At 42.2% G+C, this 21,822-nt stretch overlaps 1 protein-coding gene across 1 annotated transcript; it reads right to left on the bottom strand.

Moving 5' to 3' along the window:
- Window positions 1-4,272: 4,272 nt before the first annotated feature.
- Window positions 4,273-7,092, bottom strand: LOC147417781 (pentatricopeptide repeat-containing protein At2g13600-like). The gene has a single exon (XM_086507151.1). The coding sequence runs from the start codon at window positions 6,817-6,819 to the stop codon at window positions 5,008-5,010; it is 1,812 nt and encodes a 603-aa protein (XP_086363277.1). The 5' UTR covers window positions 6,820-7,092; the 3' UTR covers window positions 4,273-5,007.
- Between the last annotated feature and the right edge of the window lie 14,730 nt (window positions 7,093-21,822).

Here is a 21,822-nt window from a genome sequence, read left to right as displayed (position 1 = left end):
TCATCAACATAAAGAACCACAATGAGAAGTACATCACCCTCACGCTTTACATACAATGTGCTTTCTGTTGGACTATTACGAAAGCCTTGTTTGACCAAATGAGTGTCAGCTTTCTCATACCAAGCACGAGGAGATTGCTTCAACCCATACAAAGCCTTGTTACATTTGCACACTTTGTCCTCTTGTCCTTTTATGACAAAACCGCGAGGCTGCGTTACATAAACTTCCTCAAATATGTCACCATTCAAGAAAGCAGTAACAATGTCTGATTGATGTACATCCCAACCAAAATGAGTTGCCAATGCACATAGAAAACGCACAGTAGTTATACGACAAGTGGGAGCAAAAGTTTCTTCATAATCTATGCCTTTTTGCTGTGCATAACCCTTTGCAACAAGTCGAGCCTTATGGCGATCGATCTCACCATCTGGCTTGCGTTTCAACATGTAAACCCACTTCGTACCAATGGCCTTTTTGCCAGGAGGCAAATCACATAAAGTCCATGTGTCATTTTTTATGAGTGCATCATATTCTGATTGCATGGCAGCCATCCAATTTTCTGAATTTTGTGCTTCATCAAAAGTCAGAGGCTCCTCAACATCATGTAACCTAGACACAGCCAAAGCATAACAATCTGATGCATAAGATGCATGGCGAGAGCCTGAACGAGTACAACTAGACAAAGGTGCATCCAATTTACTGTCACGCAACGTGTGCACCAGCCATTTTGACATACCTCTAGCCTGCTCATTTTCAGCCCTTTCCTCATCAAGTACATCATGTACACCTACATCAGTAATAGGCTGATCTAGAACATTTTCAGAAACCCCCATAGGCTGTACATTTGCCTCATTCGAACTTACATTCGTATTTCCACCACTGAAAAGAGGCAACAAAGTGTCATAAATGTCCTGTGAGCTTACATTATTGTCTTAAGTACATGACAGCAAGGGCTGAACAGAATCTTCCACAAACACTACATCCCGAGAAACCAGAATACGTTTTGTTTGCGGATGATACAACCTGTAACTTTTGCTTTCAGCACTATAACCAACAAAAATACATTTGACAGCCTTATCATCCAATTTTTTGCGCTGCACTTGTGGCACCAAAGCATATGCCAAACAGCCAAAAACACACATGTGCTCAATAGAAGGTTTCTATCATGCCATGCTTCATATGGAGTAATAGACTGCAAAGCTTTCGTAGGACACCTGTTAAGTACATAAGTGGCATACATAATGGCCTCAAGCCAAAAAGAATGCGGCAAAGCTTGACTTTTGACCATACATCGTGCCATTTCCGTAAGTGACCTGTTTTTCCTCTCAGCAACACCATTTTGCCGAGGTGTATAAGGCACTGTACATTGGTGTTTTATCCCACGACTAGCCAGAAATGCATTAAATTCATGAGACATATACTCCCCCCCTCGCTCGGAACGGAGGGTGTCCATAGTACATTTCGAGACATTTTCAGCCATAGCCAGAAATTCTTTGAAGTACATAAAAACTTCGGACTTCGCTTTAAGCGGAAATACCCATGCATGCCTAGAGTAATCATCAATGAAAGTCATGAAGTACAGGTAATTGCCCAAGGACGGAGTTTGCATGGGCCCACAAACATCAATATGCACAAGCTGCAACCTGCATGTGGCCCGAACTGAACCATCCTTTGGAAATTTAGAACGCTGCATCTTACCCAAAATACAGCCTTCCTCATGCATATCATCGACTCCAGCTCTTTACGCAGCAAAGCAATTTTAGCCTCATTGCGGCTTGCATAAAGACCTGCTAAAATATCCCAAGCATGTTTTGCAGATTTTGCTGAACGGATGTGAGGAACAATGGTGCGCTTCACAGACAACGCAATCAATGCATGAGCCTGCGCATCCTTAACATCCCAACGAGCTTGTTCTACCGTAGGCAAAACAACTCTAACAGCTGCAATCCTTGCAGCAAGACCTGCAACATCCTCAACATCGGCTACATCCTCAGAACAAGGACGTACATCAATGCCCTACACAATATTCCAGACACCCTTTGACACAAGAACATGTTGCATCATATAAGCCCACATAGGGTAGTTATCCCCATCCAACCTGTCCTCAGCAGCAAACATCTTGAACACATCTGTGTTGTTGTTGTCAGCCATGGTAAATGCTACACCTGATGTGAAAACTGTCCAAAAATAGGAGAAACGGAGCGGGAACAACCTGTGCTATATAGCACAAACCGTAGAAGACTATAAGGCACCTGTTATGCAGAAAACGGCACTGACAAAAATTTGCACAAAATGAAGAAATAGCCTGTGCAGTACTGCCTGTAGTGGAAACGGAGGCCGAAATGAGCCCAAATCAAAATTCTGAGCAGAACAATCTTTTCGAGCTTTCCCGAAATATTTGTCGACCTGCGAACGCTCGCCAAAGCTCACTGAAATCGGAGAAAGTGAGCAAGCGTGTGTTGGAGCAGCTGGCGACTAAGCTCGGGAGGACGTGACCTGCTCTGATACCAATTGTTGGAATTAGGTTGCAGAGAAACACACACAGCTTGGAGAAGACGAAGGAAGCTCAAGGCACACAATGGAGAGTGTGTTACTTAGTGTGCAATGGAAAGATGGATAGCCCTAGAGTGATGGGCATATATACAATGCATGGGGGAAAAAACCTCCTAAAGAGGGAAAAAATTCCCCGGCGGTCCTAGTGTGTTCACACACATCACTACCACATGTATATGGTAACAATTCTATTCACCTATGGTTATGAAGAGTCCCTACCTCTGCTCTATGAAGAGAGAGAGAGAGAGATCCCTAATTGGGAGGTATGACCTCCACTTGGTCTGTGTCCCCCTTCTCAGTCCTCTACCTCTAAATCTCTTCAAGCATCTTCTTGTCATCTCCACTAATGGGCCATTTTTTTATTTTCTTCTAGTCGGTACCCGCTACTCGCAAATGGTTTATTTATTATGAAGGGGCCCCAAAGGTAAATGGTGCACATTGCACATTCGTATTTTGAAACAAAATAAAACAAAAAGGAAGTAAAATAAAAAGACACATTAAAAATCAAAACAAAAAAATATTTTAATGCTTTCAAATAAGCATAGAAAATAATTAAACAATTTAGTGAAGTGGTTTTTTTGTATATTCTCAAATGAGAGAATCGTTTATCAATACCTCACTATATTAGTGTTCAAGAAAGGTGCGTATAAGCTTAGGCTTAAGCCGATTAAAAATCGAGATTAGCCGATTGCAAAGGATGGTAAAGGAGAAAACCCCGATAAAATATACTAGAAAATAGTTCGAACATTTTACAAATTTGAAAATTTCTACTAGTATTTTCATTTTGTATTTGTATGAGGAAACTTGTCGCTTAGACAAAAAGACTTTCTCAAAGATTGCATCATAAAATCAAACTCCTATGAATATTTTATTTAATGTTTTGATCTCTAAAATCATTTTCAAGCATGCAAAAAAAGTAAATGATGATTTGGAGAATAGCTTTCTATTCCAACGTTTTAGCATTCTATTCACAAAACTTTTGAATCCCTTAGGGATATTTGTCTCTCAAAAAAAATTTGAAGTAAATGCTGCCTTGGAGAATAGCTTTATATTCAAAAGTTTTAGCTTTATATTCACAAAACTTTTGAATCCCTTAGAGACACTTGTCTCTCAAAGAAATTTGAACGACCTTTGGCCATAGTGCACTAAGGCCTTTAGCAGGTCAAAAAAACTCATTAACATATATGTTTGTGTGTGTGTGTGTATCCATAGAATTTACTAGAATTATGCAAGTGAAGTTTCACTTTTAACATTCTAAAACAATAGAATGCAAAAAAAGTCAAAACATGTCCGCATATGAAATGAAAGTGAAATAAACATTTAAAGTAAGTCTCCATCATGCACTGAAAACAATGAAAATCTCCCTAACCTAACACAACACTAAGGTTTCTTTTAGAAAGCAAAAAGTATCAGATAATCATGAAGAGGTAGGCATGATATCCTGCCTTGCACGCATGAATACCTTTCAATTCTTCATGGTGCTTGTGAACAAAAGCATGCATGTCCGTGAAGCACATATTCATGTTACCTCATGAAGGACACATTCTAACATGTATAAGACGAAGGACCCATGGTAAGTGCGACCATATTGTCTCTAACACCTCCAAGGAGTTTCAACACGCCCACAATGGAGTACCCTTCAAAATTTGTAAGGTGCCTTGTACTTTTCTCCCTCTTTTAATCATAGTCTCTCTCTCTCTCCCTTCTTAGTAGCTTAAGTTTCTTGCATCCCTCATTATTTTGTACCTTTGTATTGACAAAGTCTCTAGTCTTTCCCCCACTTTCACTTTCACTACAACATTTTGTTTAGGATATCAGTCTTTCTTTCGACACACAAACTCTATATTAGATTCCCGAGTTTGTAACTTGTTGGTCTCATAGGTCATTTTGACCTTTTGTAGACGTTAATATATCATTCAATTTCATTTCATTCTCTCTCTCTCTCTCTCTCTCTCTCTCTCTCTCTCTCTCAATTGGAGTGAGAGGCTGTCACCAGACGCCTTGTTATATGTAGGTGGAAAAGCACCATTACTCTTAGTAAGGAGTAACAATTAGAGATTTGCTTTGCAGGGCTAGACTTGGGAGCCCAGCTCAAGGCAAGGGATCATGTCGGGCATATTATATCTGATTGCAAAAATGCAATGCTTGCTTATAAACAAAGCCTTCTGCATTGCAAAATCTCTCAACCTTGGCCTTCCCAGGTGTGACAAGACTTTTTAAGTACAAAATCTTGCACAACTAGCCGATTTTACAGAGAACCTGCATTGCTACTCATAATCCACACACATGTAACATGGTGAATTATATCAACGTTTCCTGAGAGCCATATTATTACTTTTTTCCATGCACATGGGTTGGTGGCGTAAGCCAGCTTTTGCCATTTTGTGTGCGTGTCCCCTCTAGCCGCCTTTGCGTCCAAGTCACTATGTAACATGTGATAGCCATACATAGGTGTCATACTTCCTGTATTAGCTGCATGCCGACACATGCAAGCATGTTACTCATACGAACATATGCCAATGAAGACTTCTCATCGAGTTGCACCGCATTTTCGAATGCAATTTTTCCACTCTTTATGTCACCCCCTTTACAACAAGCACCCATCAAAGCAGACCATGCTGGTAGACAATCAAAAAAAGGCATCTTCTTGATTATTGCCATAGCCTTCTCAAGGTATCCTGCATGACCATAAAGAGCCACCATGCAAGCATGGTGCTCTGAAGTCGGACTAATGCCATATCTTGTGCTCATACTCTCAAAGTACGATTGGCCCTTTTCTGCTGCTCCAATGCTGCTACAAGCCTTAAGGATACAAGCAAAGGTTATTGCATTTGGAACAAGACCCTCTTCGAATTTCATTCGCTCAAAGAAACAAAGAGCTTCCTCACCATAGCCATGTTCAGAGAAACCAGAAATAAGAGAAGTCCAGGTAACGACGTCCCGCATTGGGAGTTCTTTGAACACCTGTTGTGCCATCATAAGTCCACCACATTTGGCATACATGTCCACCAGTGCATTTCCAAGCACTATACCCTTCCCTTGCAACTGTTTCCTCATAATTTCAGCATGTAATTCTGAGCCCTTCTCGGCTGCCCCTATGCTGCCACATGCATTCAATGCGCACACAAAAGTCACCGCATCAGGAGGAAATTTCTCATGTTTCATTTGCTCAAAACAAGCTAATGCTTCTTCAGCCTGCCCATGATGAACATATCCAGCTACTAGTGCATTCCATGAGAAAATATCCCGATCATGGAGATCACTAAACACTTCATTTGCCTTTGCAAGATCACCACATTTGGCATACATGTCCACAACGGCATTGCCGAGAACTATGTCGTTCTTGAGAAGCCCTTTTCTGAGTATCTCGACATGTATCGCTTCGCCCTTCTCAGCTTGCCCTGTGCTGCCACATGCCTTCAAGATGGATGCAAGGGTCATCGAGTTAGGAGAGAGGCCCTCATGCTTCATTTTTTCAAAACAGAAAAGGGCCCTTTCCCCATGACCATGCTGGCAATAACCAGTGATAAGAGTGGTCCAAGAGATTACATTCCTTTCCGGAAGCTCATTCAATACTTGTTGAGCCTTCGCAAGTGCGCCACACTTCGCATACATATCCACTAACGAATTCCCAAGAACAACATTGGCTTTGAGGAACCCACTTGCGACAATCTCTGCATGCAGCTCCTTCCCCTTTGCAAAAGCTCCTATGCCACCACACGCTCTCAGAATGCAACCAAAGGTCACTGCATCAGGAGTGAGCCCCTCTTGCTGCATCTGTTCGAAGCATCGGAATGCCTTTCTACCAAACCCATGTTCTGTGTATCCAACAACTAGTGCCGTCCAGGAGACTACATCCTGGACCGGAAGCTTGTCAAAGACTTCTTGTGCATTTGCAAGTGCACCACATTTCGCGTACATGTTCACTAAGGTGTTTCCTACAAATTTGTTTGTTTCAAGCAGCCCTCTCTTGAGAATCTCAGCATGCAATCTGTTACCCTGGTGCAAATCCTTTTGCCTTGTACAAATCTTGAGTTGAGCAATGAGAGCTATATCACTTTGAACAGAAGAAATTTTGCTGCTGCTAATCATATATGAGGTTGTCTTCTCCTCCTCTATGTTGTATGGGCTGGGATGAGAATCAATTGCATCTACATGTATTACTGCACAGAACACTCGATATTTGATCCGGAACATAGGCATCCAGAGAACAAAATTTTGCTTTTGCAGCCTGGGCCAAACCCAACATGTCGTTGTACAAGCCATGATTGCAATTGGACTGATCTAGAAGGAGCAGGAAACTCTGCGGAAGGGAGTTGCAGAGAAGGGCGTGCCTTGTCTATGCAAAGGTAGTAGGGGTCACTCCATGGAAAATGCATGAGGTCGGACTGCTTTCTACAGAAGGTGCCGGTAACTGCGTTTAATGAAGCTGCCATGGACGAACTCTGCTCCTGGACCCTGGTGTGTGTGTGTGTGTGTGTGTGTGTGTGTGAGTTTTTTGGCTGCCAAAGAAGGGCCAAGGCCATATATTAAAGGATTAGGTGAAAATTTGAGCAACAAGTTGGTGAGGAATTTTTGGCTTACACAACACCGGTGTCGTGAGCTCCGCTTGTATCATGAGAAAAAGACAAGAAGGATGCACATTGTACATAATTGAAGTCTTCATGATTATTGACCATTGATCAAGGCTTGGTAACAAACTAGCTTAATGTTAAATGTACGCCACATGCGGCTTTAAAGGGCCAGAAACCAGAAACTATGTCTTAATGCTAAAAGTGAGTATGTTTGAAGTTATTAGTAAGGGAAGTTTATGGACTAGAATTGTAGTGCTCGAAGATATTAGCATGCCTATCTTTACGACTCATCAATTGGAGCTACAGTGTCAAAGTTATTGCAGTTTGAAGTTAAAATGGTTGCAGATCCGTATCAGATTGAACAGCTAATGATGAAACAGCTAATGATGAAACATGAAAGTTGGTATGAATTCCTAGGCCTCAAGGGCTCACCTTCTGGAGCGCATCGGTCTTTTCAGATTAGCAATCGCAGTTCTGGTTGCCAAGATATTGCTAGTTAAAGTTTCATCGGGGGGACAGTTCTGTGCCAGATTGGTTGCCTCAGTCGGTGGGCCATTTGAAATTTTTACAACCTTGACATGGATTTCATGCGAAGTATCTGATGTGTGAAGGCCATAGGAATTTACGGCTCGTCAATCGGAGCTCAGAACAGCAAGACATTAAAGTTTAAGTCGGCGAACAGTTGTCGACAGTGCGGTGCGAGGTGAATTTTTTCCAATTTTGGCGGCCTTGGTTTGCAAGCCCGACAAAGTCCAAGTGAGGTTGAGTTATTATGAGTCAAAGCCGGTAAGCAAGGGCTTTGGTGTGGCTTGACAGAGTGGAAATCTGAGCAACAAGTAGCAAACTACATAGCATGGAAGTGGGGACAAAAAGGAGTTTTTTCTGTGTGAAAACTTGAAGGGTTTTGTGAGATTGAAGGGGGGCATTGGCTATGAGGTTGCCACATGTCCACAATATAACCCATATGCAAAGGAAGGGGGGCACCATGCGGGCCTTATAGCCTAGGGCATGCCTCATTTGGGGTATCAAGCAAGGAAGGGAGAGCTTGGAGCTCTCGTGAGGTATGGCGAAGCCTTCGAGCGTTGCACTTGTCATTGTGTTGCATTGCAGCTGGTGGCGCTGTGACGCACCGTCAGCGGCGACGGCGTCAACTGTAAGTTGCATGCGAGAGTTGATGTGGCGGACTTGCGTAGGCGGCCTATCCCACACCAATGGGCCAAGTAGTTTTTGAAGGTAAAGTGGCCCTCCCACTACCGCTAGCGCTAGTGCGGGGGGGGGGGGGTTCTCGCTGTACTCAAAGGACAATGAAGGGGAGAGAAGAGTGGTCGACACCCCTATAAGAGGCAGTTTGCATGCAAGGAAGCGGACAAGTGTCTGGTGCTCAGGGGACTTGCTAAAAATAGCCAATGAGCTCTATAAAACCAATTTTTTGAGCATTTTCTTTAGGGAGTTCAAAGAGTTTTTTTTCGCCAATCACAAGAGTGGGTTTTTGAGCAAGAAGAGCAAGAGAAGGAGAGTTCTTGAAGGAGTTATGGCAGCGGAGAGAAGGGGACTTCATCATCGCCGTTGAGATCACTGCGCGCTCTCTCATCTTCTTCTACATAATATTTTCTAGGCTTATCACTATTGAGTCGGGTTAACCCATTGTAAGGAAGCTTAAACTCCTTAATTTATAGCTAATCCAATTAACAATGTCGTTATCAGTGCCGCCTTGGCAATCGAGCATCGTACCTTGTCCATGTTTGCAAGTCTAATTATTTTCGTGCTTCGTTTCCATTTCAAAAAGGTTATTAGTCTATTTTGCGGTGTGGTGCTTCTTCTTCTTCTCTCTTTTCCCACAACTAGCAGCCCGTCGGCGCTAGCCCAGCTTGCCTTTCAACCCTTTATCCCTCGACACCAGACGAGCTCGGAGGCAAAGGACTCTCTTTACAGCTTCCTCCAACCCCCCTCATTCACAAGAGGCCGCGATAAAGGTATGTTTTGTGTTTTTGAATGCCAATCACAACAGCATAGCATAGCCCAATGGTGGGGTTGTAGCCTGCGATTGTGTCCACCCGGGCTCAAGATGTGCACACCGCAATTCACGCTGAAAAGTGGGTCGGTATTGCTGGATTTCCGGGGGAGGTTGCAATTTTGTGTGGGTCTAGAAATGAGGCATAGAATTTTTGCCAAATCTGACTTCTCCACGCATAACTCACGCCAATTTCGTTTTCCCACTGCCGCCTCATATGAACCCGGCCTAAGGTGTTAGGCACTTCCCCAAGTTCTAGTAGTTCTATGTAGGTTTGTTTTGCATACTACTAAGCAACCACATTGGGATGCTAAGAATGTAGAGGCTCATGCCTTGATTGCACTTTTTGTTAAGTGTCCCAATCCTTCACGCACTCGTTTATTAGCACAAATGGAAAAATAGGCATGGGTCAGACTAACTTCTTTGCATGAAGGTCTTGATTTGGCAAAACTTGCTTACCTGCATAAGGAGCTAGAACTCAAGGTTATGCATGAGGAGGATGATATGGATGTATTTAAATGAGCAATTGATTGCATCATAATTTTGCTCCCAAATTTAAGCTTGTGCGGAGAATAAACCTGATGAGGTGAAGTTCAATGGTCTTGTCTTTTTGCTGCTACAAGAGGCCCAATCTAGAAAAATTAGGGCTAGCCAACATGCTACTTAACAGACATTTGTGGCACACCAAGAGAAGAATGCCATTGTTTCCATCTAGAGTGCTTCTGCAAGTAACAGCCATCATGTTCCCACATTTGGTGCATCTTCAAAGCAATAGATTTACAAAGAATGCTAATAAAGTTAAAAAGAAGTTGACATGTTATTAATGGAGGGCAAATGATCAGCTCATCAAGTAATGTCAAAGCTTAGGGCTTAAGAGTCTCGTAACAAAGAGGCAAATACAACCATTGCAAATGCTTCTTCAAATGCAAATTCGACAAATGTTGTCCAGGATGCAGAATGAGCTTTTCGTGTGCAGTGTCAATATGAACCATCTATTTATGATGCATGTATTGACAAATTTGTGGATCATGTGTTGTACTTTGACATTGGTGCAACTAACTATATCACATCTCATCGTGATTTGTTCACTTCTCTTGAGAGTGTCCCTAATGGGAATACTATCTTGTGCCAACAATGCCTCTCATGTTGAACTTGGGATCAAAAAGAACCTTTTTTTGTTTTGCAAAACATTGTCCTACACTACTCACCTACTGGGTGTTCTTTTAAAAAAAAGCATTTGTTCCTAAGATTCCTCCCATCATTTCTCTAAGGTTTTGCTTACGCCCTACCTTCATTACCTACAGCTTCCGTGAAGAACCATCGTCCACACCCTTCCAAGCCTTGACCTAGTGAAAGTGCCCTACCCTTCCTTCCTGTCATCCCCCCTGCCCCTCCCCGCTCTATTGGTCACTCTTTCCTCGGCCCACCTCTCCTCCCTCAATGTAGAGACCATCAAAAACCCTCCTCTTCTTGTTTGTCAGCATGTAGAGCCTTACAAAAAACCCTCAATAATGCATATTGCTTCCATCACCAACATCAACAAACCCTCCGTATCTTTTTGGATTTAACATCTTGAGTGCACCCGCCTGCTGCTATACTTGGATTAGAGAGAAACCCTATGGGCCCTCTACAGTTGATGTTGAGCGCACCCGCCTACTGCTAGACTTGGATGCAAGAGCCACAGAGAGAGGTTTCTCCAAGCGCAGCAATGAGAGAGAGAGAGAGAGAGAGAGAGAGAGAGAGAGAGATGCCAAACTGGGAATAAAAAAGCATGGCCTCCACACACACACACACACACACACACACACACACACACACATAGAGCTCCCAGGCAGACAACCAATTGCGCAAGGGGGGAGAGAGAGAGAGAGAGAGAGAGAGAGAGAGAGAGAGAGAGAGAGAGAGAGAGAGTGCTTTCATGCAGACTGGCACTTTGAACTAACATCTTCATTGTTGTTCAAGAGAATCTCCCAAGATTCTCCTCCAATTTCCTTTTCAAAAATCGTATCACCTACTTGGTCCTGTAGTCAAAGTTTGTGGTTGACAGATGTATTGTGCATGATCTCAATTTTGGTGATATCATTGTGGCATCTAACACTTTATTTTTTTGGATTGTATAAGCTCAATGCTTAGCAAAAATGTGTGGAAGATGTAGCATGCGTAGTATTTGATTCAAAGATTGTTTTAAATACAAAAAATTGGCATGTACGCGTTCGCCATTTGAATTTTTTGAGTTTGCTTCATTCATAAAAAACTGATATGGTTGCTTCCATGCTCCATCATGAGGCACCATTGAAACATGTATGTGAAGGTCGTATTTGGAAAGATTGCAGTATTTCTTTTAGTCTCTGGTGCCATAATTTTAGGGAAAAAGGAGGGCGGCAATGGCCTCTTGTGAGAAAAAGGAGTGGTCATCATCGAGCATTGTTCACAGTGTGAGTGGTACCATACGGTAGCACCTTGGAACCCTCTACAAGTTTTGCGTCTTTCTTGATGCTCCTCAAGGCTTCTCTATTGTGTCACACAACTCCATCTTCTTCCTCATGCGATGTTGAACAGAGTCCACCATTGTCAAAGCCTTGGTTTCATAAGTGGGCGCACTAATATTGGGGTGGTGGCCAAGTACTTTTTGGCTATATCGAGTTCACATAGGAGATTAAATATTTGGGCAAGCTTTGTAAGGTTTGAAAAAATCTAGCAAAGTAAGTGGCAAGCAAGATTGGATTAGCATCTCATAAATTACGCATTTTATTGTGATTTTTTGACTTTTTGTAGACAGCAAGTACTGATGATTGAAGGTATATTTCCGTTTTGAGTTACACAAAGGTGTTATTATGATACAATTAGAGCAACAATCATTCTTTATTGCAAAATTTTTTTTGCTTCAATTCTTTGTCATATCGTTGGAACAACCACTTCCAGATGAACTCTAATCAATTTCAAGAATCCTCCATCTTTGCGGCCGGATTGTATGTGAGAGCCAAAAAGAACTATGATCTAAAAAGTGATCATTGCGTCGTTGACATGCACAATTTCAATGCACTTCTATGACGAACCCAACAAATAGAAATTAATTTGGCTTTTATCAATATGAATCTAAATGCACTCCCTGAAGCTAATCAATAATTTTATGTTGCAAGTTGGAATGGATCGATCAATGATTCTAATCATGGCAAGGGAGTCCTATCATTTTAGGAGTCTCTTCCTTCATGGAACGACAATAAAAATAGAAATCGTGAATGAAGGATCTCAAGTTGGTCTACATAGGTGAAGATCAAGAGCACAATCAAAATGTAGTAAATACTTTTTTACTTCAAAGTCTACAAGCATGTCACTTAAACTTGAGCAAAGGCCTACAACTTAGATATAGTCTCATGTTATGCTCCTCAAAGGATTTCTTCCAGGCGACAAAGTTAACAAGAATTGGCAACTGTGGGATGAATCGTTCATGCATACTTCCTCTCTCACTACTTATATATCTCATTTATCAAGAAGTTATTCTCCAACTAGGTGACCTCAACAAAGTTCACAAGGTGCAAAGATGCCTATGTTGGAACTAGGGTTGCAAACAAAAACACACAACTTGGAGAAACTGAATGAAGCTCAAGGCACACAAAAGAGTGAGTATTACTTAGTGTGCAATGGAAAGATTGACTTCCCTAGAATGATGGCCATATATACAATGCGCGAAGGGAAAAACCTCCTAGTGAGGGGAAAAATGTCATGACGGTCCTAAGTGTGTTCACTCACATCACTACCACATGTATATGGTAACAAACTGTTGGGGTATAAAGCCCAATGTGGTCGCCCAGGTAAGTGGGCGGGCCGCCAGGTATGTACACATATTCTTTTGTAAAAACCTAATAAGAACTCACTATGCTCTACACATTACAGTAGAGCGAGTTCACCATATCGTCGTGCTCTTCTTCTCGCACTCTCTCTTGCGTCGCACTTCCGCTCGTACTCCTTCAACTGGTATCAGAGCTCAGATCGAGGCTCGGGGCAGCACTGCAGGAGGCTAGAGTCACTAGCTCAGATTGGAGTGAAATTCGACAAGCGAAGACACCGCCCCAAATCCTATGGGAGAGCCCGAAGGCCTTGGTGTTCTCAGAATTTCATTCTGAGGTCATCTCGGTTATCGTTCGGCTTCGACAAAGTTCTGCGTAGGCCATTTTCGACTACGTGGTCTCAGCGGGTGCAGATCCGACTCTGCAAATTTGGGGTTTTCGGCCTACGACTGCAGGTGTTGAGGATATCGACACTCCCAGAGTGTTGATTTGTGGTTGTCTACACATCAAAGCACGGCTCACAGTTCTTGGAGGCGTGTCACATACGACACGGGCGCATCTACACATAGCATGTAGGCGACATCCACTAGTTCATCAGGTAGCTTGTGTTTGCTGCTTGATATTCCAGATTTCATCCTGACATTGCAGGTACTTCCATATGGGATGTATTGTCAGAGATGATGTATGTCTGTTGAGGGTTTGCTGGCTGTGAGTCACGCAGCAAACAACCGCCGCAGCGGTTACAGCATACAGTGGGAAATTTGTGGATGTATGACTTTGTGGGAAGTCTATGTACTGTCAAATTTACTGCAGCCTTTGTTGGGGGTCGAGTGAGGTTTTATTGAGCTGGGGGATTCTCGAATGTTGAGATCCTTTCGGTGATACAGGTCTTGGAGCGATCCCTTGAGCACCCTTAGATAGGCAGCTAGGATGTATTGACTGTGAGTTAGACAGTTGGGATTGCATCTTTGCTTTACTGCCGTTGAGGCATTGTCGCAGTCTATGCTTACAGGACAGTCAGAGACAGTACAGGTGCATGAGAGGTTTACCCACAACTTACAGTGTCAGAGAGACAGTGTTTTTGAGCAGAGAGACTCTGCCAAAATTTCTGCAGAATCTGAAGCTTTCTTGGTTCATTTGACAGGTTGATATTGGTTCAGAGGTCAGTTTACAGGGGAAACTCTGCAGAATTTTTCCCAGGAAAGTAAACTACTGTGAAGCGTCGCTATGGCTGGATCACAGGACACTGCTCTTTACAATATCAAGAAGCTGGATGGAACCAATTTCCCATTGTGGAAGAAGCAGATTTGGCACGTGTTGGTACAAAAGAAGCAGATAAAACCTATAAAGCTCAAGGGGATAAAACCAGAAGATATGGACGAAGATGAATGGAGCGAAATGGATGAATTGGCACTTTCTACCATTATGCTGACTTTGGCAGAAAGCGTTTACTTCAATGTAGCAGACGAGATGTCGGCTTATCAAGCATGGTTAAAGCTGAGTGATCTTTATGAGAAGCAGAGTGCAGCTTCACAGGTACACTGGCTTAAGAAGCTTGTTGACTTGAAGATGAAAGAAGGGACACCTATGTCCAATCATCTGAATGAATTCAACACAATCTACAGTCAGTTGAAAGCTCAAGGTGTCAAGTTTGATGAACCTGTTAGACCTATGTTCCTGTTGATCACATCGCCGGAAAGTTGGGACACTTTTCGCACAGCTTTGAGTAATTCTGCACCTCAGATGGTTTGAACATAGCAGGTGTAGAAGGAAGTCTGCTTACTAAAGAAACCAATAGAAAGACAATGGACAAAGGCAAAGGAACGGCCTTAGTTGTCAGAGGAAGGACCAAAGAAAAGTACAAAGGTGGAAAAAGGAATCAGTCTCGTAGCAAGTCCCGCAGTGCTAAAGGCAAGAGTGACATAGAATGCTACCATTGTGGCAAGAAGGGTCACATGAAAAGAGACTGCAGAGAATGGAAAGCAGAAAAAGGCAAAGAGAAAGCTGAAGACCATGGTGAGAAGAACAAGTCCTCAATGAAGATTCAAGAAATAAATGTGACAAACATTGTTGCAGAGGATGACAGTCTAGTGTCAGGAGACATCTACTTCTTGAAGAATACAATGGACTCAGCTCTTCTTACAGCATCTGATGGAAATGCACTGAGTGACTGGATTATAGACTCAGGGGCATCACTTCATGTGTCTCCAAACAAGGAGTGGTTTACCTCTTATGTGACCACTAAAGATCATGTTCGGCTAGGCAATGGGCAGACATGTGAGATCTTAGGTGTTGGAGATGTTCAATTGAAGTTTCAGAATGGCTCTTCTTTCACGCTGAAGAATGTGAGACATGTTCCCGCAATTACAAAGAGCTTGATCAGCACAGGTTTACTTGATGATGCTGGCTACGTCACCACTTTTGGACAGAACATGTGGAAGATATCCAAGGGTTCTATGACAGTAGCACATGGAGTAAAGTCTGGAGGACTTTACATGATTTATATATCAAATGTCTCTAAAAATGTAATCAATGTAACCGAGCAACCGAACGTTTCTTTGTGGCATAGCCGGTTAGGACATATGTCCAAGAAGGTAATGGAAATCTTGTCTCGTTCTGGTTATTTGCCTGGCTTTTCATTTAATGATTTTGAATTCTGTGAACATTGTCTGTATGGTAAGCAAACACAGCAGCCACATAAGCATAGAAGCAGTAGAAGAGATACACAATTGGCACTTGTTCATAGTGATTTGTGTGGACCTATGCCTAACCTATCTCTAGGGGGAGCTTCTTACTTTATGACATTTATAGATGATTACTCGAGGAAAGTATGGGTTTAATTTCTCAAGCACAAGGATGAAGCGTTTAGTGTTTTCAAAACGTTTGTGACACTTGTGGAGAATCAGAGTGGCAAGAAGCTTAAATGCTTACGCACTGACAATGGTGGAGAGTATGTTTCAAAGGCCTTTCAAGACTTTTGTGAGTCAAAAGGTATAAAACGTGAACTTACTGCTCCTTACAATCCTCCTCAAAATGGTGTTGCTGAGAGGATGAATAGGACCATACAAGAGAAGGTCAGAAGTATGTTGTCTAATGCACGGCTGCCAAATGGGTTTTGGGCTGAAGCTGTATCAACGGCTGTTCATCTTGTAAATAGATCTCCTAGCAAGGTTTTGCAGAAGGATTCAGTGCCAGAGATGGTATGGTCAGGCAAAATGCCCTCATACAAGCATCTCAGAGTCTTTGGCTGTGAGGCATATACTCACGTTCCAAAGGAATTTAGGAACAAACTTGAGCCAAAGAGTAGAAAGTGCATCTTTCTAAGCTATGGTAATTCTGGTGAGATGGGGTACAGACTTTGGGATCCCGAATCCAGAAAGGTTGTCCGCAGCAATGATGTTCACTTTAATGAATCCAAATATCATTCTAAACCAGAGAGGGTTGAGGAGATTAGAAGAGTTGTCTTCCAAGAAGATGGACCTGTACGTGCAAGACAAAATGTCAAGGCTCAAGAGGAGCAAGGACAGGATAGAGTGGAACCACAGGTTGTGGCTGAGCCTGAGCCACCTATTGTGCGTAGATCTGGACGTGTCACGCGACCTCCTGATAGGTTTGTTCCATCTATGAACTATGTCATGTTGACTGATTGCAATGAGCCTTCATGTTACAAGGAAGCAGTGCAAATGAAGGACTCCGGGAATTGGCAATTGGCCATGCAGTCAGAGATGACAGCTCTGCATAAAAACCAGACATGGAAGCTAGTTAAATTACCACGGGGCAAAAAGGCTTTACTTTGTAAATGGGTTTACAGGTATAAGATCACCGCTCATGATAGTCAACCAAAGTACAAAGCAAGGCTTGTTGCCAAGGGCTTTAAGCAAGAACAAGGCATTGACTTTGATGAAGTCTTCTCTCCGGTAGTCAAGATGACTACATTGAGATGCTTTCTTGCATTGGTTGCCATATTAGATTTGGTGTTGCACCAAATGGATGTCAAGACATCGTTCTTGCATGGTGATTTAGATGTGGAAATTTACATGCAGCAGCCAGAAGGGTTTGTTGAGAAAGGCAAGGAAGATTGGGTATGCCAGTTGTTAAAGAGTCTTTATGGCTTAAAACAATCACCGAGGGCATGGTACCATAAATTCCACAAGTTTATGCTTTCTCAAGGCTACAAACGTAGTGAGTTCGATCACTGTCTATATACAAAGAAGGCTAAGGATGGTAGTTGGTTGATCCTTATTTTGTATGTGGATGACATGTTGATTTCTGGCAAGCACTTGGAAGAAATTTCAGCTTTGAAGTCAAAGATGGCCAAATCGTTTGACATGAAAGACATGGGTGAGGCAAGTCATATCCTTGGTATGCGCATTGAGAGAGACAAATCAAAGAAGTTGATTTGGTTATCTCCAACAGAGTATATTGACAAGGTTTTGCAACGTTTCAATATGGAGAAGGGAAAGGCATTGAGTGTTCCATTGCCACCATATCTGAAACTTAGCAAACAAGATTGTCCTATGTCTGAGGAAGAACAGGCTGAAATGGATAAGATTCCATATGCGTCTGCACTGGGTAGTTTGATGTATGCAATGATTGCTACTCGCCCAGACATTGCATTTGCAGTGGGAGTAGTAAGTCGATACATGTTAAACCCATGCAAGAAACATTGGGAGGCAGTGAAAGGAATATTGAGATACCTGAAAGCTACAAAGAGTATGTGTATATGCTATGGGAGTCAGGAGCTAAGTGTAAAGGGTTTTACAGACTCAGATTATGCAGGTGACTAAGACAACCGAAGGTCTACGTCAGGGTATGTCTTTACATTGGCTGGTGGAGCAGTATCATGGCGTTCTAGATTACAAGATTGTGTTACTCAGTCTACTACAGAGGCTGAATATGTTGCAGCATCAGAGGCATGCAAAGAATCAATTTGGCTTAATCGACTAGTAACAGATTTGGGAATCAAAGAAGAGATGCCTATGTTATATTGTGATAGTCAAAGTGCTATAGAATTGGCTCGCAATCCAGTTTATCACTCGAAGACAAAGCATGTGGATGTGAAGTATCATTTCATCAGGGAAATGCTCGAGGATAAGCAACTTCAGCTTGTCAAAGTTCACACCACAGAAAATCCTGCTGATCTACTTACAAAAGGACTTCCCTTAGAGAGCTTTGCGCATTTTCGCAAGCAGTTAGGTGTAGGGTAGTACATCACTTCTCTACATCTTTTGTATATTAGCTTGTATAGTAGCTTCTCTCACACTTAAAGTACCACATTGGACTTTAAGTGGGAGGTTGTTGGGGTATAAAGCCCAATGTGGTCGCCTAGGTAAGTGGGCGGCCCGCTAGGTATGTACACATATTCTTTTGTAAAAACCTAATAAGAACTCACTATGCTCTACACATTACAGTAGAGCGAGTTCACCATATCGTCGTGCTCTTCTTCTCGCACTCTCTCTCGCGTCGCACTTCCGCTCGTACTCCTTCACAAACGCCCCTCGGAGTGATGCAATGAACGAGAGTTGGCACATAGAGTAAAGGGAAGTGCCATGTGTTGAGGACATGATCAGTCCACAAAGAAGAGTAAGTCCAAAGCTTTGCGGAAAGCTTTGAACTTCTCACAAGACAATGCCTTTGTGAAAAGATCTGCACGGTTGTCATGTGTTGGCACATAAGCCAAGCTGATCTCTCCTACTGAGAGCCTCTCCCGGACATAGTGGTAATGCACCTCAATGTGCTTTGTGCGAGCATGAAAAAATGGATTCCTCACAACTACCAATGTGCTCTTACTGTTAGTGTAGATAGTGTTTGCACTGTCTAGTCCAACACCCAAATCAGCCATAAGGCGTCCGAGCCATACACACTCAATCGTAGCTGTGAAGGTTGCCCTGTACTCAGCCTCACAACTAAAAGTGGCCACAATAGGTTTCTTCTTGCTCAACCATGATATACATGAACTACCAAGAATCAAACAAAAACCACTTGTAGACACTCGCGTGTCAAAATAACCAGCCCAATCTGAGTCAAAAAAATAATGTAAGTCTGGTGGCAATGATCCCCCCTTGGGATAAAACAAGCCAAGATGTAAAGTGCCACTCAAGTAGCAAAAAATCCCCTTTGACAACCTACCAATGCTTAGACCTTAGGCTATGCATAAATCTGTTGACATGTGAGACTGCAAATTGAATATTCGACCTCGTGTTGCATACATAAATGAGGCAACCAACAGCAGTTTGCTAAAGAGTGGCATTGGCAAGATCACCGGCATCATGAAGACACAATTTCAAACCTGTTTCCATGGGAGTGGCAATAGGTTTGCAATCCTGAAGTCCAGACTTACATAGCAATGTCTCTATGTAACTTTTCTAACATAAGGCAATACCACCATCACATTGCTTAAACTGTATACCCAAGTAATGATGCAATAGCCCCAAATCTTTCATCTTGAAAGTAGCAAAGTACATCACCCTCAAACTTTACATATAGTGTGCTTTCTGTTGGAGTGTTACGAAAGCCTCGTTTGACCAAATGAGTGTCAGCATTCTCATACCCAAGCACAAGGAGATTGCTTCAACCCATACAAAGCTTTCTTACATCTGCACACTTTATCCTCTTGTCCTTTCTTGAAAAAACCGCGAAGCTATGTTACATAAACTTCCTCAAATATCTCACCATTCAAGAAAGCAGTAACAATGTTTGACTGATATACATCCCAACCAAAATGAGCTGCCAATGCACATAGAAAACGCACAATATTCACATGACAAGTGGGAGCAACAATTCTCTTCATAATCTATGCCTTTTTGCTATGCATAACCTTTTGCAACAAGTCAAGCCTTATAGCAATCAATCTCACTATTCGGCTTGCGTTTCAACTTGTAAACCCACCAATGGCCCTTTTGCTAGGAGGCAAATCACATAAATTCCATGTGTCATTTTCTAGAAGTGCATAATATTCTGATTGCATGGCAGCCATCCAATTTTGAGAATTATGTGCTTCATCAAAAGATAGAGGTTCCTCAACATCATGTAAGCTAGACACAATCAAAGCATAACAATCTAATGCATAAAATACATGGTGAGAATCTGAAAGAGTACGACCAGACAAAGGTGCATCCAATTTACTATCATGCAAAGTATGCACTAGCCATTTAGGCATACCTCTAGCATGCTCATTCTCAGCCCTTTCCTCATCAAGTACATTTGCATCAGTAATAGGTTAATCTATAACATTTCAAAAAACCCCATTGGATGTATATTTGCCTCATTGGAATTAACATTCAAACTTCCACCACTAAAAGGAGGCAACAAAGTGTCATAAATGTCTCGTGAGCTTACATTACTGTCTCTAGTACATGACAGCAAAGACTAATCAAAATCTTCCACAAACACATCTTGTGAGACCAAGATACACTTTGTTTGCGGATGATACAACGTGTAACCTTTTCTTTCAGCACTATAACCAACAAAAGTACATTTGACAGCCTTATCATCCAATTTCTTGCACTGTGTTTGTGGCCCAAAGCATATGCCAAACAGCCAAAAACACAACATGTGCTCAATAGAAGGCTTTCTATTATGTCATGCTTCATACGGAGTAATAGACTGTAAAGCTTTTGTAGAACACCTGTTTAGTACATAAGTGGCACACATGATGGCCTCAAGCCAAAACAAATGTGGCAAAGCTTTACTTTTGACCATACATCGTGCCATTTTCATAGGTGGACTGTTTTTCCTCTCAGCAACACGATTTTGTTGAGGTGTATAAGGCACTGTACATTGGTGTTTTATCCCAGGAATAGCCAAAAATATATTAAAATCATGAGACATATACTCCCCCCCTCGATCGGAACGGAGGGTGCCCATAGTACATTTTGAGACATTTTCAGCCATAGCCAGAAATTGTTTCAAGCACATAAACACTTTGAACTTTGCTTTAAGAAGATTTATCCATGCATGCCTGGAGTAATCATCAATGAAAGTCAGGAAGTAAAGGTAATTTCCCAAGGATGGAGATGGCATGGGTCCACAAACATCACTATGCACAAGTTGCAACCTGCATGTGGACCTAACCAAACCATTCTTTGGAAACTTCAAATACTGCATCTTACCCAAAATACAGCCTTCACAAACATGTTTGTCCGGTGCTTCAAGAGGCGACAAAGAAGCAACCATATCACACTTCTACAAATGCAGCAAATTGGCAAAATTCAAATGTCCAAAATGTGCATGCCAAACTTTTGCATCTGAAATAGCCTTAGAATCCAAAAGTGCATTTGCAAAATTCTGTCCACACTTGTCATACAAAGTGAGCTTATATAGCCCACGTCATAAAATGCCAGATGCAACAATTTCATCACCAAAAGTGAGATCATGTATTGTACATCTGTCATCCACAAACTTGACTACAAGTCCAAGTCTAGCAATTGCAGATAAGGACAAAAGATTCTCCTTGAAACCAGGTACATATAGTGCATCAACAGTTGTGAAAGAAATGCCATTTGCAGCAATAAGCACAATCTTTTCAACTTCCTAAACTGAATAAGAGGCATTGTTGGCACAAGTAATGGAATTACCATGAGGGATAGACTCGATGGAGGTGAACAAATCACGATGTGAGGTAATGTTCTTTGTAGCACCACTGTCAAAATACCACACACATGAATCTGTAGCAACTGACATGCATGCATCATAGACAACAGGATTATAGGTACACTCTGCACTAAAAGCCCATTCTGCATCAACATCAGCATCACAGTTTCCTTTCACAGAAGACTCAACAATAGCTTCTTTTGTAGTGGAACTAGCATTTGCAGTGAAACCACCCTCTCTCTTGTTAGCCTCTTTAGCCTTCAGCTTAGGACACTGCTTGATCAAGTGATCATTAGCTTTACAA

Source organism: Adiantum capillus-veneris, chromosome 30, assembly GCF_014529385.1.
Source record: "Adiantum capillus-veneris isolate H3 chromosome 30, ASM1452938v2, whole genome shotgun sequence".
Lineage (NCBI taxonomy): Eukaryota > Viridiplantae > Streptophyta > Polypodiopsida > Polypodiales > Pteridaceae > Adiantum > Adiantum capillus-veneris.
Note: the sequence above shows the minus strand (reverse complement) of the source record. Positions and strands in the feature narration are given on the sequence as shown.